Source organism: Prinia subflava, chromosome 2, assembly GCF_021018805.1.
Source record: "Prinia subflava isolate CZ2003 ecotype Zambia chromosome 2, Cam_Psub_1.2, whole genome shotgun sequence".
NCBI classification, from domain to species: Eukaryota; Metazoa; Chordata; class Aves; order Passeriformes; family Cisticolidae; genus Prinia; species Prinia subflava.
In genome coordinates, this window is record NC_086248.1 from 88,526,760 (window position 1) to 88,541,236 (window position 14,477).

The 14,477-nt window shown below is 35.9% G+C and overlaps 1 protein-coding gene across 7 annotated transcripts in view; it reads right to left on the minus strand.

Moving 5' to 3' along the window:
• Window positions 1-14,477, minus strand: part of CEP170 (centrosomal protein 170) — a 97,309-nt gene that overhangs the window by 20,284 nt on the left and 62,548 nt on the right. For all 7 annotated transcript variants that reach the window (XM_063390938.1, XM_063390937.1, XM_063390940.1 and 4 more), the window contains 2 exons: window positions 9,036-9,162; window positions 4,441-6,249 (listed from right to left, as the gene is read on the minus strand). In XM_063390938.1, coding sequence (XP_063247008.1) covers window positions 4,441-6,249; window positions 9,036-9,162 — 1,936 coding nt within the window. The remainder of the gene's footprint in view (window positions 1-4,440; window positions 6,250-9,035; window positions 9,163-14,477) is intronic.

The following is a 14,477-nucleotide window of genomic DNA, read 5'->3' on the forward strand; positions in this document are numbered from 1 at the left end:
ATTGTATTGTATGGTATTGTCTCCCCAATTGCTTTCTGATCTCTTTTTGGAGGTTTCAAAGTTGTTTGATCTTAGGGAAGTAAAATATGAGCAGAAAAAGTACATTTTCCCACCAACAGCATGCAAGCAATGTGTGACCAAAGTCCAAAGAGATTTATGAGTTGGGCCCACATTTTTCATCCATTTTTGTTTAAAATCTTTATCCCAGTTCAAATTATATTCTTCAAAATAATCATAAAATTTATCTTAAAATCTCTCAAGTGAGATAGTTCAGCAACTCAGCACTGTACAATGAGCATATGTAATAATATATTTAAAAACTAAAAATTGAATGAGAAGTGAAATATCAGAAACAGATTTGATTTCTAGTACTCTACCACTGTAAGTTTCAACATCAGGGTCTGGGTCTGGGAGAAGCTTGGATTTCTCTGTGTACAAAATAGTGTTTTATCATGTTAATTCGATTTAAAACATTCAGATTAGAAGCATTTGCTTAAATAAAATATATTGATGAGATTAGTCTTAGGTCCTCTTTTCCACCCACACTTTTTTAGGAAAAGATTATACAAAAATAACTGAATTTTGTAAAGGCTTAAACATTTCAGAGATACTAACTGAAATGACATCAATAACATTAGTTTGTAACATTACTTAGTATCATAAAAGTCCTATTTTAAAGACCATTAAATTTTAAGGCCTTGAAATGTTGGGGTGTTACATATTATCAATATGTTTCTCTTTAATATGAGGACAAAGTTATTGTAGGCTAGAGGTAAACTCTAAGTTGTGTAATTCATGACAAGCATATCCAAGCATGTTTCCCAGTTAGGTAGATATACATTTGCATACATATGCTTTTAATTATTTTTGATTTAACTATTTTTAAATTACGCAGGCTGAAAATGTCATTGTAGTTTATGTACATTTCTGAAACCTGTTGTGCTGTTGCTTATCTCAGACACCAAAGACTGTGAATATCAGTACCACTACCAAGAAAATCCTCCAAAACCCTGACTAAAATAATCAGCATTCAAACCTAATTTAGTGACTATTCTGTGAGAAGTATAATGTCCTGACAACCATTAAGCTGGCAAGTTTCGTGATTTGGACAACGTACTCTCACTTCAAAGATCTGAGAATAAATTTTATTGAATATATCCCTTAAAAAAATTCAACTCTCATTGATGCACTGACTTCTCAAGGTGCATCCATTTCCAAGCTCCTACAACTAAAATATAGTTAGTAAGTGCAGTTTTTTCTCCATTACCAATTTCTTTCCCCCCACAGTTACCTCAACATCTTTGATCAATCTACCTGCTAGCTATCTGCAAGGACAGCTGGCCAGCAAGCCAGCAGAGCTGCCAAACACAACTGGCTGCTCAAGGTCTCTCTGTTCTGACTCAACGCTTAATTTTACAGTTGCAGCTTAGCACTTTTGCATGAGGTCTGATCCTGCTGTTTGTTTTTGGATGCATAGCTCCTTCTGTAACATCAATTTTCTTCTGTTGTTGTGAAAATAAGTCTTTGGTCTCCTCTGTTTTTATTGATCACACTCTACTGTTTGATGATGCAGTGCCTTGATCAGACCTTTCACTGCTTGTGCTATAAAATCACTAATTCTGCTTCACGTGTCTTCACGGTGTTGCCAGTTACCAAGCCTCCTACCACAGAAACACTCTGGTAATGACCTGAATGCTGACAGTTCTCACCCAAGATGCTCCATTTATCTGTTTGCCTCTTCATATAGATGTAAGCACTACTTCACTGCATCAAGGATTAGAAATGATTCTTGAACTTACAGACTTGCTGCTAGCTTAGACAATTTTAACCCTATTATGTTGCAATTAATCCACATAAAGTACACAAGACCATAAAAAATCCAGAAATTACATCTTATTCTTGCTGTCTTTTTACAAGTATGTATGTCTGATCATTGATTTGGGAAGTGCAGAAATAACTTTCTCTTTGTAGGCTGGATTGAAGAGGCTCCCAGTTTTTACTGATCTACAATGTGGCAGTGTTAACTGACCTCTGATGAGATAACCCATGGAACATATTGAATATTTTGAGAGCAGCTAGTCCTCTGGTAAAGGAAACAAAACCCCAAACCCAATACTGGTAATAATCATTCATTTTCCAGTCTTTCTATGTCTTTCTAGGGAGAGAAGAAAATCCATTCCTGTTACGCCTTGAATAAATTACCTGAAGTAAAATATATTCAAACAGTTGAGGCACTTTAGTCATGCACTTTCCAAAAATGCTAAAATTAACTGAATTGATGACTTTTCTAGGTACAAAATTAAATTGAGGAATTAAAAGTGGCCTATATGTAGTTGGAGATGCATTTATACATATATCCCTATATACACTAGAAGATTACACCACTTTCAACACAATTCAGATTTTCCTAAAGTATAATCTAAATAAATCAGTAAAAAAAATTATACATGTATAATACAATTATACATTAAATTTTACTAATACAGACAAAATTTAGAACTCTAAATCCTAAACAGTACTATTTTTTTATTTATATAATAAAAAGACTCAATTGGTTTATTTAGCGATGATTTTGTTTTGAAAGTTTCTGAGTGCTTCATTAATTGCTCTCAGATTCTGGCCCTTTACATTGACAGGGTTCTCTGTTGATACACATTAACTGATAGAGTTTTATAAGACAGAGGCTGTTACTACTGTAGATTTTTCTAACAGTGGTCTTTTAAAATACCTAGATTATTATGTTGGGGTACCCATGAGAAGATGGCATCTTTTCTCTCTTGAAAACAGTGTTTTATACAAGCTACAGTAAATTTTGACTGTGTGACATGGGGAAATGAACATTTAGCAAAGACAACAAAGTGATAGACTAATAGAGTGAGAAGAGAAAGATACGCTTGCTTCCCTTAACAGAAGCAGCAAACCACTTCAATGCAGCAACCTGGGAAAAGTCTAGGAACCCTGCGGTACTTCACACAGACACAAAACTCAAAATTTACATATGGAGTTTTGTGGAAAACAAGGAGTGAAGTGACAAACAACATCTGGGCTTTACCTTTTCAAAAATCAGCATTATCGTAATGGGAACTAGTATTCACTATTACAATAAACATAAAGAAGTCTTAACTGACACTTCCCTACCCTACCATTGCCACATTTCAGGCTACATCATCAATTCAAATTTTTGATTAAAATTGAGAACAATCTGCTTTTCCAATTATATCTTACAAGGAAAGACCAAATTTTTATTTGAAGTGTCACCTGTTTTGGGTACCTTTGTAGACACCTGGCATAGTATCAAACAGAGTCAACTCTACAGTTCAGCAAACACCCCATTTGTGTATCAACAGAAATTTCTATTAAACTAATAAATGACACAGCCAAAAGTAACTACCTGGGGAATACACAATGCTAAGAATCCTGACACGGTCCACTTATGATATACAAGCAACAGAAGGCAGCAGGAATGTGGGAAATTAGGTATCGCAATGGCTTATATCAAGTCTGAATGGGATGTAGCAAAATTTCAGTGCACTACAACACTGGAAGCTACTCTATTAATTTTATTCTGAGACTGTGGATTGACTGCAAATATGGTAAAGCTGGTAGCATGATAATTCTAACAGCAAGCAGACATTTATTTTAGATGCTGATTTCACAAGGAAGTTCACTTTTTTATAATTACCACATTTTATTTTGATAGATTTAATATTGCTCTTGAGAAAACCTACCAGCTTTCACACTGCTTGCACTAAAAATGTTAACTTCTAACAGAACAGTAGGTTAAAAGTCATAGATTATAAGGATTTTTACTTCCAAATGGGACAAGTGGGTAACCACCACACCAAAGAAGATCAACATGATCTGGAAATCATGATTAAATCATAATTTGCCAGGATTTGGAACACAGAATGGGAATACTCCAAGATAAGGCAAACCCTTTGCAAGAAAATACTTTATGAGATTTAGTTAGGCAGTACATAGTTTCTGAATTCATTACTTCAATGTTATTATTCTTACCAAAAAAATCTCTGATTGCCTATTTACAAGCCTACCTTATAAATAAATACTATGTCTTCGATGTACTAAATAGCATTGCTGACCTTCTGAACTTCAACTGCCATGGTTTGAGTGAAGAGATCTTGGGTCTGTTTTTGCACTAAAACAAATAATTGCTGATGCATTTGACTGTCCCTACTCAGTTCTGTTTTACTGGTTTCAAGATGAAAACATATCAAAAGAGTTAAAGGATTACAATTTCCTGTCTTTATAGTTTTAAATGAGAAACCTCCACAAGACCTGCCATGGAAGCGTCTTACTCCAAAGAAAATGACTGCATCAACTAAAACTCAACAGTTTCATAAGAGATCTTTCTTGAACAATTTATTTAGAAAATCCACATTAAAAACATTGTACAAAATTATTTCAAATAATCTCACATACCTGAGGGAGAATTATGAGCCGAAGCCAAAGATTTGGATTTGGAATCTGAAAGTCGAGAAATGCTATTGGCTCGAGTTCTAGCAGAAACTTTAGCGCTGTCTCCTCCTGTGAGCAACCTTGAGCCACTTCTGATAATTGCTTCTGGGGTGCGCGAGGAGGCAGAGCTCCTGGTTATTGTTGCTTCAGAATCGCTACGTGCTGATAAGGAGCCAAGCCGATTTCTGCGAGGCTGCGCCAGTAAGTCTATTCTGGAAATATTTCTCCTCCCTGATGGAGGCTTTGATGTAGAACTTGTAGTGGACACTTCGGACGCTACCGAAGCCTTATCGGCATCAGCGAGCTCGCTGTCTGAGACTTCACCAAGGCGTGCTCTGCGCAGGAGAGAAGTCCTTGTGGGACGAGGTCTTGGAAGAGTGGTAGACTTACTAGACTGCCCAAGTCCAACAGGAGAGGATTTTAATTTAGCTGACTTTCCTTCCATCTTGGAATGTACAAGTTCATCTGCTGAGGCAAAAGGAACTCTTCCATGTGATTTGCCAGAGTAGGTTTCCTGGTCAGATGACAGGATGTCAGAAATAGCAGAATGAGGTACGCTGGATGTTTGGTCATCATCTGTTAAATCTACTGATGGTTGTCTCATTCTTCCACTGGATTGCACAGTTTTGCGAGCGTCAGCTCTGGACCCACCATCTGAAGATCGACTCTTCGTTTTCTTTTCCATCTTTTCTCTGGCACTCGTAGAAGATTTTAAAACATCCTTTGAAGGGGAACCAGTGGAACATCTATCTTTATATAAGTTTGTAAAGCTCTTCCGCTTCTGTGTGGATTTTCTTTCAGTGTCACCAGTAACAAGACTGATTGTGCTGGCTGTATCGACATCTGATTCTGGTGATATGGAATTATCTCTGTTATAACTAGGAGTGTCAGGACCTTCGTCAGTTTTATTTTCTTCACGCAATTTAGCTTCAAGGAAAGCCATTACAGCTTCTGTGTCTTTTAAAATGAGTGTTGTATCTATACTAGAATCAGTGTCCATCGAATCACTTCTGTCACGCAACCTGTTGGCAGATACTAAAGGGGCAGCAGAACCACTCTGCTTATTAATGTGAGGAATAAGTTCTATAGGTATATTTGTGCTAGGCTTATCTATAGTAAAGCTACCTTGCCTCACTAATGGTTTTGAAGATTCCTTTTTTTCTCCTCCAAGTACTTTAGGACTTTGTCCTCTAATGATTTCCTCATTTTTTCTTCTTTTTCCCTCAATCTGTGCCAACTTAATTTCTGCTTTATCTGTAACATGTCCAGGAGCATTGTCTTGATTATCCATAGTTTTGGGTGACATAACAATCTCCTCCCTACCTTTCTCAACCTGGTTTGCAGCAGATTTTGTGGAGGACAATTTTGAGGGTGTCCAGTGTCCTTGCTCCTTTCTTTCTTGTTGTTGAATTTTTGCCAAAGCTTGTTTCACTACAGAAGTTTCTCTGCCAGTTTCAACTCTCTCTTTACTAGAAGAGCTGGGAAAAGAAAAAACTTTGTCTCCAGTAGCTTTGGGTGAAAGACCATTCATTGTTCTGCTTGACTTAGCATCTGAGGCACGAGATGGAGTTTCTTTCTCCTGAAGTTCAGTGTCTTGCTTTTCACCTATTTCTGACCTCTGATGAGATACAGTTTTTGGTTTTGAGTTTTCATTCACTTTCTCCTCTATGGGAAGCTGTGGAAGTGTCCTCCTCTTTCGCTCACCTTGGCTGTTCATAGAAGCAGCTGAACCAGCACTTCTAACAGAAATACCAGACTCACTGATGTCTGTGTCTAAAAATGAAAGAGAAAAAAAATATTTGAGAAGATATTTAACAGCAAGGCAAATAGATGGACTAAATGTTTAAGGCTGCATAAGACTAATACAACACAGAACAGAAAAAGTCATCAGTCTACTCTGCTGTTATATGGCAAGATCAGTTATATTTAGACAGGTAGAAAAACATTTACAAACTCTTTTAGCCTGCTGAATCACATATACAAACAAGGTTTTTATGATCTCATAGTAGGTTAAAACAGGTAAGAAATCACTGTTCTATCAGTCAGTACACCATTACAACAGGAAGTGGAAAGCAAGTCTTACATTCCTAAGCACCTTTAGGACCAGATTTCAAAACTACCAAAGCCAGTAAGCTCCTCCTCCTTCTTGCTCCCTACTTGCCTGTTCCACAGCTCAAGGTCTGTCTTATGGACATACTACAGCCTCTCCCTGTGAGGCCTCACTCAGGCAAGAATCTGCAGTGCTGGGAGACACTTAACAGCAATATTGAAAAGCCCCACTCATGAACACAGAACTTACCATGGCTGAGAAAGCAAAAATGTTTTTATCTCGAACAAGACACTGTAGTATAAAAATTTATAGAAAACATATACAAAGCACCTAAAGAATGCCGTACTAGTGCTAAAGCACTTTCACTGAATTCTTAGTGTACACAGAATGAATGCTCCTTTGGCAGAAAAGCACGGCCATCGCATGGACTGTTGCAAGGAATGACTGTTTTAGAAACCAAACTTTATTTTTCCACAGTGATGATGACTGTGCCTTCCTTGCCCATTTAACAAACACAGAGATGTCAGAAACAAGCCTTTAGTACTCAAAGATGATATAAATTGCTCTATGAATTGCTCTGACTTTGAATATTTGGATAGAAAAAATTACTTTTGCAGTTCATTTGTCTGCTGTTGCAATATAATGTGACACACTTAGTAACAGAGATCTGTCAACTCCCTTTTTGCCAGGAGAGATCTATAAACAACTGCTCTGCATACCATGTTCGGACTTGGTTGCTCCAGGATTAAGAAATGAACTATGGGGTTTCTCTCTCTGCAAGAATCCTCCAAGCAATTAATTGAGTATCAACAATCATGCTTTATGAATACCTGCTAATTTCTATCCATGCTCTTCAATCTATCTTTTCCCTTTGCAGTATCAAACCTTTGATGAAGAACACAAAAGGACTCACAGCTTTTTTTTTCTGTATTCTATGTTAAGACACTGATTTGAGAAACAGTAAGTACCTCTGAAATCTAAGCAAGGTTTTCTAATTCCAGGACAAATTTTGTTCTTGAAAATGATGAAACAAATTGACGGTTTAATGAAAATCAATATGATTGCCATCTGTGAAGATTGACTTTTCTCAGACACGCCTACCAGATCAAATATTTTACACATATATAAGCATGTAACTTGCTTCTTGGTGAATTTCAAACAAGCTTTAGTAGAAAAAAAGGCATGGAGTTGTTCAGCATCATATTTGGCTATATAAGTGTTATGTGAAGTTTAAATACTAAGATTTCTAAAGATGTTACAGGCATCTAAGTCAACAAGACATGTTTTGTGAATTGGTTTTTACATGTACATACTAAATTTTATTTTTATTACACCTTTGGCTTTAGTGCTTTGGTGCTTTGAATGCTTTATTTCCCCTTTATTTATTTTGTAAGTCTTGCAGTACAGGTATGCACTACACAGAAGTTACTTCACTTTCTCTCTTAATTTTTATAATGGTGAAAAAAGCGTTTACCTCTCCAAAGAAGATCCTAGGTAGTGCCTCATCTAAAAGTGACCATTTAAAACACTACAGAAATCAAATACCACCAAACCTCCTGATTAATCACCCAGAGGATCAGTCTCAATAGCAATGGTTTTAAGTGTCTTGAATGTACACAACCAATCCTTTCAAATAGTGCAAAATTTCCTGTTTATTTCAATTATTCTGTGTGTATCAGATTGTTTAATTTTTCCCCTTTCCATTGCTTTTGACTTTTAGTATCCTAGGCAAAATTCAGTGCTTATGAGGGGAGGAATAGCCACAACAGAAGCAGCAGTCACTGATAAGAATTGTTTCATGCACTGGCACAGATATATGCATTATGCAACATCAAAAGCAAAACTTCTTTGTAAAACTTCTCCCAAATACAACATCTAAAGTGAAATTGGCAGGAAGAAAAAAGCAGAAGAGAAGTATGGCAGTAACTCATTTGTAGCTAAGACTGTAGATGCTAAGGAATCAACCATCTCAAAAATCAGTGATGTGAAAAATAAACTATGGAGAAACATCCTGAACATCTGGCACTCACAAGAAAGGGAGATAAGATTGTTCATTGCTAAAGAGAAAGTTTTCAAGAAATATAAAAGGTCTTCTGTATTTCCAAGCTAAGGAAGGATGCTATGCTTCAGCTGAAGTGTCTCGGGTTGAATTGTTTAATAATCATTACACTGAAGTCCATTTAGATTAAGAAAGATATAAGGAAAGAAACATCCTATGCAGATCAACCCAAACTCTATTTAAGTGAAAGTTTCTCTAATATTAAACAGCTTATAAACTCTCCAGTGAAGTTACATTCAGTGTAATACTGGCACTTAACTGCCATGCAGACACCACTACTGCTGAGCTTGTTTTTTACACTGTTTCTGCTCAATGAAACAGAAGAATTTCATGTGAAAATGAGGCATTTGGAGTAAAAAAAGCTGATTAAATACAGTACATAATCATTCTTTTCTCCCTTTCACAGGTTTTTCAGCATCAATTATGACAGTAAAGAACAGTTTTTAATACCATTTTCTAATGGAGCAGGCACAGAGGACTCCAGTCTCATGTCATCTTGGTCATGACGTGTGTGATTAGCAGCCAAACTGGCCCACTGCGATACCCAACGTTTACTTCCAGGGTTAGCAGGACCTTCCTAAGGAAAAAAAAAAAGGCAGAAGAAAAATTATAATTGTTTGATAAAAAGCGTGCCATCTTTTCAGGTTTTTCCTGAATAGATATGTCAGATGCTATTTTCCTGGAGGATGTTGAAAAAAATAGTTTACCTCAATAAATTTTAGAGTCACCAGCTGTAGAATGGCAAATAACAAACAAAATCTGTATAGCTGCTGAATCAGTACCAAATAAACAACAGTTTCTACTGCAGTGAACTTTTAAACACCAGAACCTACATAAAATATATCAGAAGATGGGTTAGTTCTAAGATCAGGTTATTTCAGTCCTCAGCTCAGAAGTGCAGGAAAAGTACATGGGGTGTGGGGGTGTGTTAAAAAACTAAAAATGTGCTTCAGGAAGACAAGGAAGTGACATTTTACCAGTTTAGAAGACCCTCTTGTCCAGATGAAATACTGCATTTACTTTTTTACAGAAAGACTACCTTAAGGACTGAAAGACTAAGATAACTTATGATGGAAAGGAAAGGAAGCTCAGATTATTTGTTTGGCCTAAACAAAAAAAGAAACAAAGATTAGTTTTAAACCATCCTATTGGGTAACAGTGAAGTCAATCTCATCAATATTCTACAATTTTTTTGCACCTAAACGAAAAAGAAAATTAATTTGGTTTCTTGATGGCAAGTGAAAATTTTTAAAATGTAAGAAAAGCATAGCATTCAATCATCTTGTTGCGTTGTTACAGTATCTTTTTTAAAAACATGATTTCTAAATATAGTGCAATGTTACTGTCTTATCAAATAGCTTACAGTCACTCTTGCTTACATCTCCAAAGAACATCACCAGCCCTGCTGCATCTTCAAATCTTCACATTTCTATTCAGAACACAGATTTTTGCCTGATGCCTTGGATTCTTGTCCTTGACCAGGAAACAACTATACATTCTATAAAATTTATTTAGCAGAACTAGAATGGTGAATAATGTCACCTATTATATGACAACTTCTTTCAAATTAAGTTACTCAGACATTGAAAAGCTTGAATTTATGAACTTGAATTTCTTCTGATTAATGCAAATGAGTGCAACAACATGAATCTCTTCCAGAATATCATGAATGTTGTAAATCAGAGATGCAGCAGGTAGTTTGTTTGAACTATTATACAACTCTCCATATTTTGAATTAATTTTTTAGAATCAAAATGTTATAAAATTCAAGTCTAACAACAGCAAAGGAAGGTAATTCAATGTTTTTGTTATTTATAAGCATTTCTGAAGACAATGTGAGGTGCCAGTAAGAATATCACAAAAAACCAGCATTTATGCACTGACAACTACCAAACCCTCATTTTTCTTTCCTATCACTAATCTTTCTTTTCCTGTCTTGTACTAGTGAACTTCTGTTTAATAAAACAACTAATTATAGCCAAATCCAAACACAATAGTCCCAATCATCTTTGCAACAGAAAATTCCAACTAGTTCCTTCTGTACCACCTAACCAATTTCAGAGACACAGGTATGTGTCAGAAATTAAAATTCTACTTCACAATGGAGAAACAGACTAAGATTTTGCAGGTTAACTGCAGTAAAGCAACGTGATAAATCGTTTGTCTTTGAATGTAATTACACTGCCAAAAATGGTTTCTACATAGCAGTGAATGTAAATGTGTGCTTTGCCAGCTCTCTGTGTATACAAGCACTAACAACAAAAATATGCCGTTTCTTTTCATGCAAGTTTAAGCACATCCAGAAGGTGTAAGGTTTGGAAAACACATCTAAAAAGTCACGTTCAGTTATCCTAATGTTCTTCCCTAATCCATATCAATTTGGATCTTACAGGCTCTTAAGTATGCAGTCCTCCAAATCATCCCTTGAATACCAAAAGGAATCTCCTTGCCTTTCAGAAAAGCTGGTTTTACCTATGCAATACCAGCATTTTACCTTCATGTTAAATCTGCTTTCTCTTATGCTTATTGCACATAGTCAACAGGAGTAGTAAATATTTGGAAAATGTACCAATGGATTTCTGTGGACTTATTATTCAGCCTGAAGGTTTAGGGATTCAGGCTCCATATTTGAAAAAAATCCACAGCGCACACACATTACACCTGAAAGAATCCCCAGTTCTTGGCATTTCAGAGCAGAATAATAGGGGGTTTTCTTAAATAAATTTCAATAAGGTGAATAAAATTAATACAAAAATCAAATATCTTTTCAGACACATAACTCCAGTCAGTTCAATTTACAAGAAACATATTATTTCACCTTTTCATAAACTGCTGTCTTCAAAGCAGTTCTTCCCTCCTCACTCTACCTGCTTCAGAACCATATGCCTCTGGGGTGCTGATCACTTTACAGATTTCCATACATGATTTATTTATAGCCAGCATCTTCAAGTTAATCCTGGAACAACACTGACACCTATCTTAAACAGTTCTTTTCTATTATAGTTACTCCCTTTACACTGAAAATCCAGCAATTGCATCCATCTCAGCTATTATTTTGCCAGACTAATTGAACAGCACTGATTTGTTCTTGTAAGATAAATCTCCATCCCTGTAACAATCTGAGTAGACTTTTTACCTTGTCTAGACTTGTATCCACCCTTCTTGACCAAGAATGGTAACAAATCTAGTGCTACCATTATAGGGGAAGCTTCACAGTGGCAATAACACTGCCCCTTTCTGCTGATAATACATTTCCTGGGTGCTCAAGGGTCCTTTGTGCCTTTTCACAACCGTGTCATATTGGTGATACATCAGCCTACATTTTAGAAAAGTATCAAACATCAAATTAAATGGACTGTTCTACAGGACAAGAAATTAGATTAACTTGAGAGGACAAACAAAAGGAAGCACAGCCTCTAAATACTCCAGTTTTAAGAAGCAATGTAGCAAATATTTACATGAAAGAAATTATTCAATATTCAGAATGTCAGTAGTATTATTTATCTGGTCTTCCGTGGGAAAGACATAAAGTAGGCATTCAAAACAGCAAAAGGATCATTGTAGTCAATGGCATTGATGACCCTGCAGATGAAGAACCAGATTTCTAACTGAGTATGTCTTAAAATAAAAAAAACCAACAAACTCCCTATCAAACCCCAAACCAATCAAAAACTGAAGCCTATCGAACACAATGTTGATAAACCATTATTTAAGACCTGTGTTTAGCACAGACAACTAACCACTGAAAATTAAATGGAAGTTGGATGGATAGATTATAGTCCAAATGCCTGCAGTATTTTTATTAACCTAAGTCAAAGGGCAAGAACAAATAATAATAACAATGATAATATTCTCTTTGTTCTCTATTTACTTAATTTTTGTTCTTTAATCACACTTACCTTGGTTGGCAAGTGGCAGCTTATAATATAGAAAATAAAAACATTTAAATATATTACATAGATGGATTTAATATTTTCATGGCCTATATGTAATCATTGAAAAGGCAAGAACCAGTTTATTCAGGCTCTGCCCAAGACACTCACTCTGCATTTTATTTTATTTATGACACACACTACTCCAAAGTATTTAAAGACTGTTCTATCAAAGAAAAAGCTGAGAACTTCTTTAACAAGAAAAGCATTTCCAAGCATTTTATTAATGATACTTCAAAAGCCCTGTAAAGCTAAGATATTTAAGTTCAGAAGAAGCTTTGAACCCCTGAAGTGACTCCAGATGACCCTTTCCTGCCTTGGCAGTGGGTTGGACTTTATGATCTCCAAAGGTGTCTTCCAGCCCTAGCTATTCTGCGACTAACTGTTTTTATAAAATCTTTATTATTTCCCAGGCCATCTTTTCCATCTTCTTGAATAGATACATCTTAAATTGTTATTCTTTGCTTGTCTAGGCCAATCATGTTCTGAATTCCCCTCATTCTGCTAATCATGTACAGGAATAACTGTGATGGACACCTGGAATAAGGCCCACCTGCAATTTGAGTGCATGCAAAACTGGAACACTGAGCTACCCTGACGTTACCTGATTATTTTGCCAAGATCTTCAGTAAGGTTTATAAACTTATGATCTGCAGCTCAGTAATGCAGTAAGTCTTCCAAAACCCACAAGCAAAAAAGTTTGTATATGAAAACATGACCCACATACTTTACAAATCAAACAAATTTGCCTCTCTCTCTCTTTCCTACTGACAAAACAAATTGAGTGCAAGTTTTGGTAATGAGATTTTAAATGTAACAATCTTCTCTCAGTAGTTATCCTCATGATTGTTTTCCCATTATTCCCTACAAAAGACACCTCCAATTTTCTGAACTAGCTTCTCTTTTACTTCTACATATACATCAATCAACTTCTACTTTTAACTTTCTCTAGTCAGCTTTCTTCCATCTTTATCTTTCCTCCACTCTTCTTACACTAATCCTTGCTCTATCCACATTACTTATGTCAGTTTTGTTCCTTGACTTACTGAATAATTTTCCTTATTTCCCCATCAACATGCCTTGTAATATTTTAAATTATGCTAATAACCTATTCTCTCCCACTCTATAAAGATCTTTTAATGCAGCAAAGCAGTCACAGTAATAAAACAGCATAATTCTTGTAATTTCCACCTAAATCAAAGTGAGTTTTAGTATGACATTGCCAGAAGGTTTTTTAAACCTGCTGTATGATTGCAGAAGTGGTCTTAGTCTTCTAAAACAACGCCTTTTATTTGCAACGTTGACACCTAAAAAGTCCAATTATTAATTCATAAAATAAATCATTATTATCAATAAATCAGTTTTTCTGCTTATGGAACTATAGAAGTGGAAAAATATCAATCCTCTTGGAAACTGACAAGGCACAAAAGAGCTGAGTGCTGCAAAAGGCATAAAAAAGAGAGAAAGAACATGGTTATAGATTTGTGCAAAGAAGCAAGGTGAAAAACCTTCTGTAGGACACGCCTATGCTGTGTGGCAATACTTGACTTGAAGCTGTAGCCTTAGAGAAATGGAGTGGATTAGTCAGAGGTACTGATCTAGACACAGTGTCTCAAGCCTTTGCAGTAGCTACAACACAACCATGAGAAAAAACACACCTCTAGGAGAAACAGATTTGTAGATACTAAAATCAGTGTATTTGGATGCCAGGCACACCAAGTAATACTTTAAGCTCCTGATATCTTCCAAAAAGATTGCTTATTTATAAAGTTTGCTGAATTACAGATACTTCAGAAACAGTTTGCCAAGGGAAGCAGACGTGTTAAGTGCCTCATTACTGTTACCAGTGGATTCCACTCCATTGTGATCCTGTTCTGTTCCAGACACATTTCAAGATAGTTTATCCATCACAATGGTATCAGAATGCCTCCCAAGATTTCAATATAAAATATCATCAATA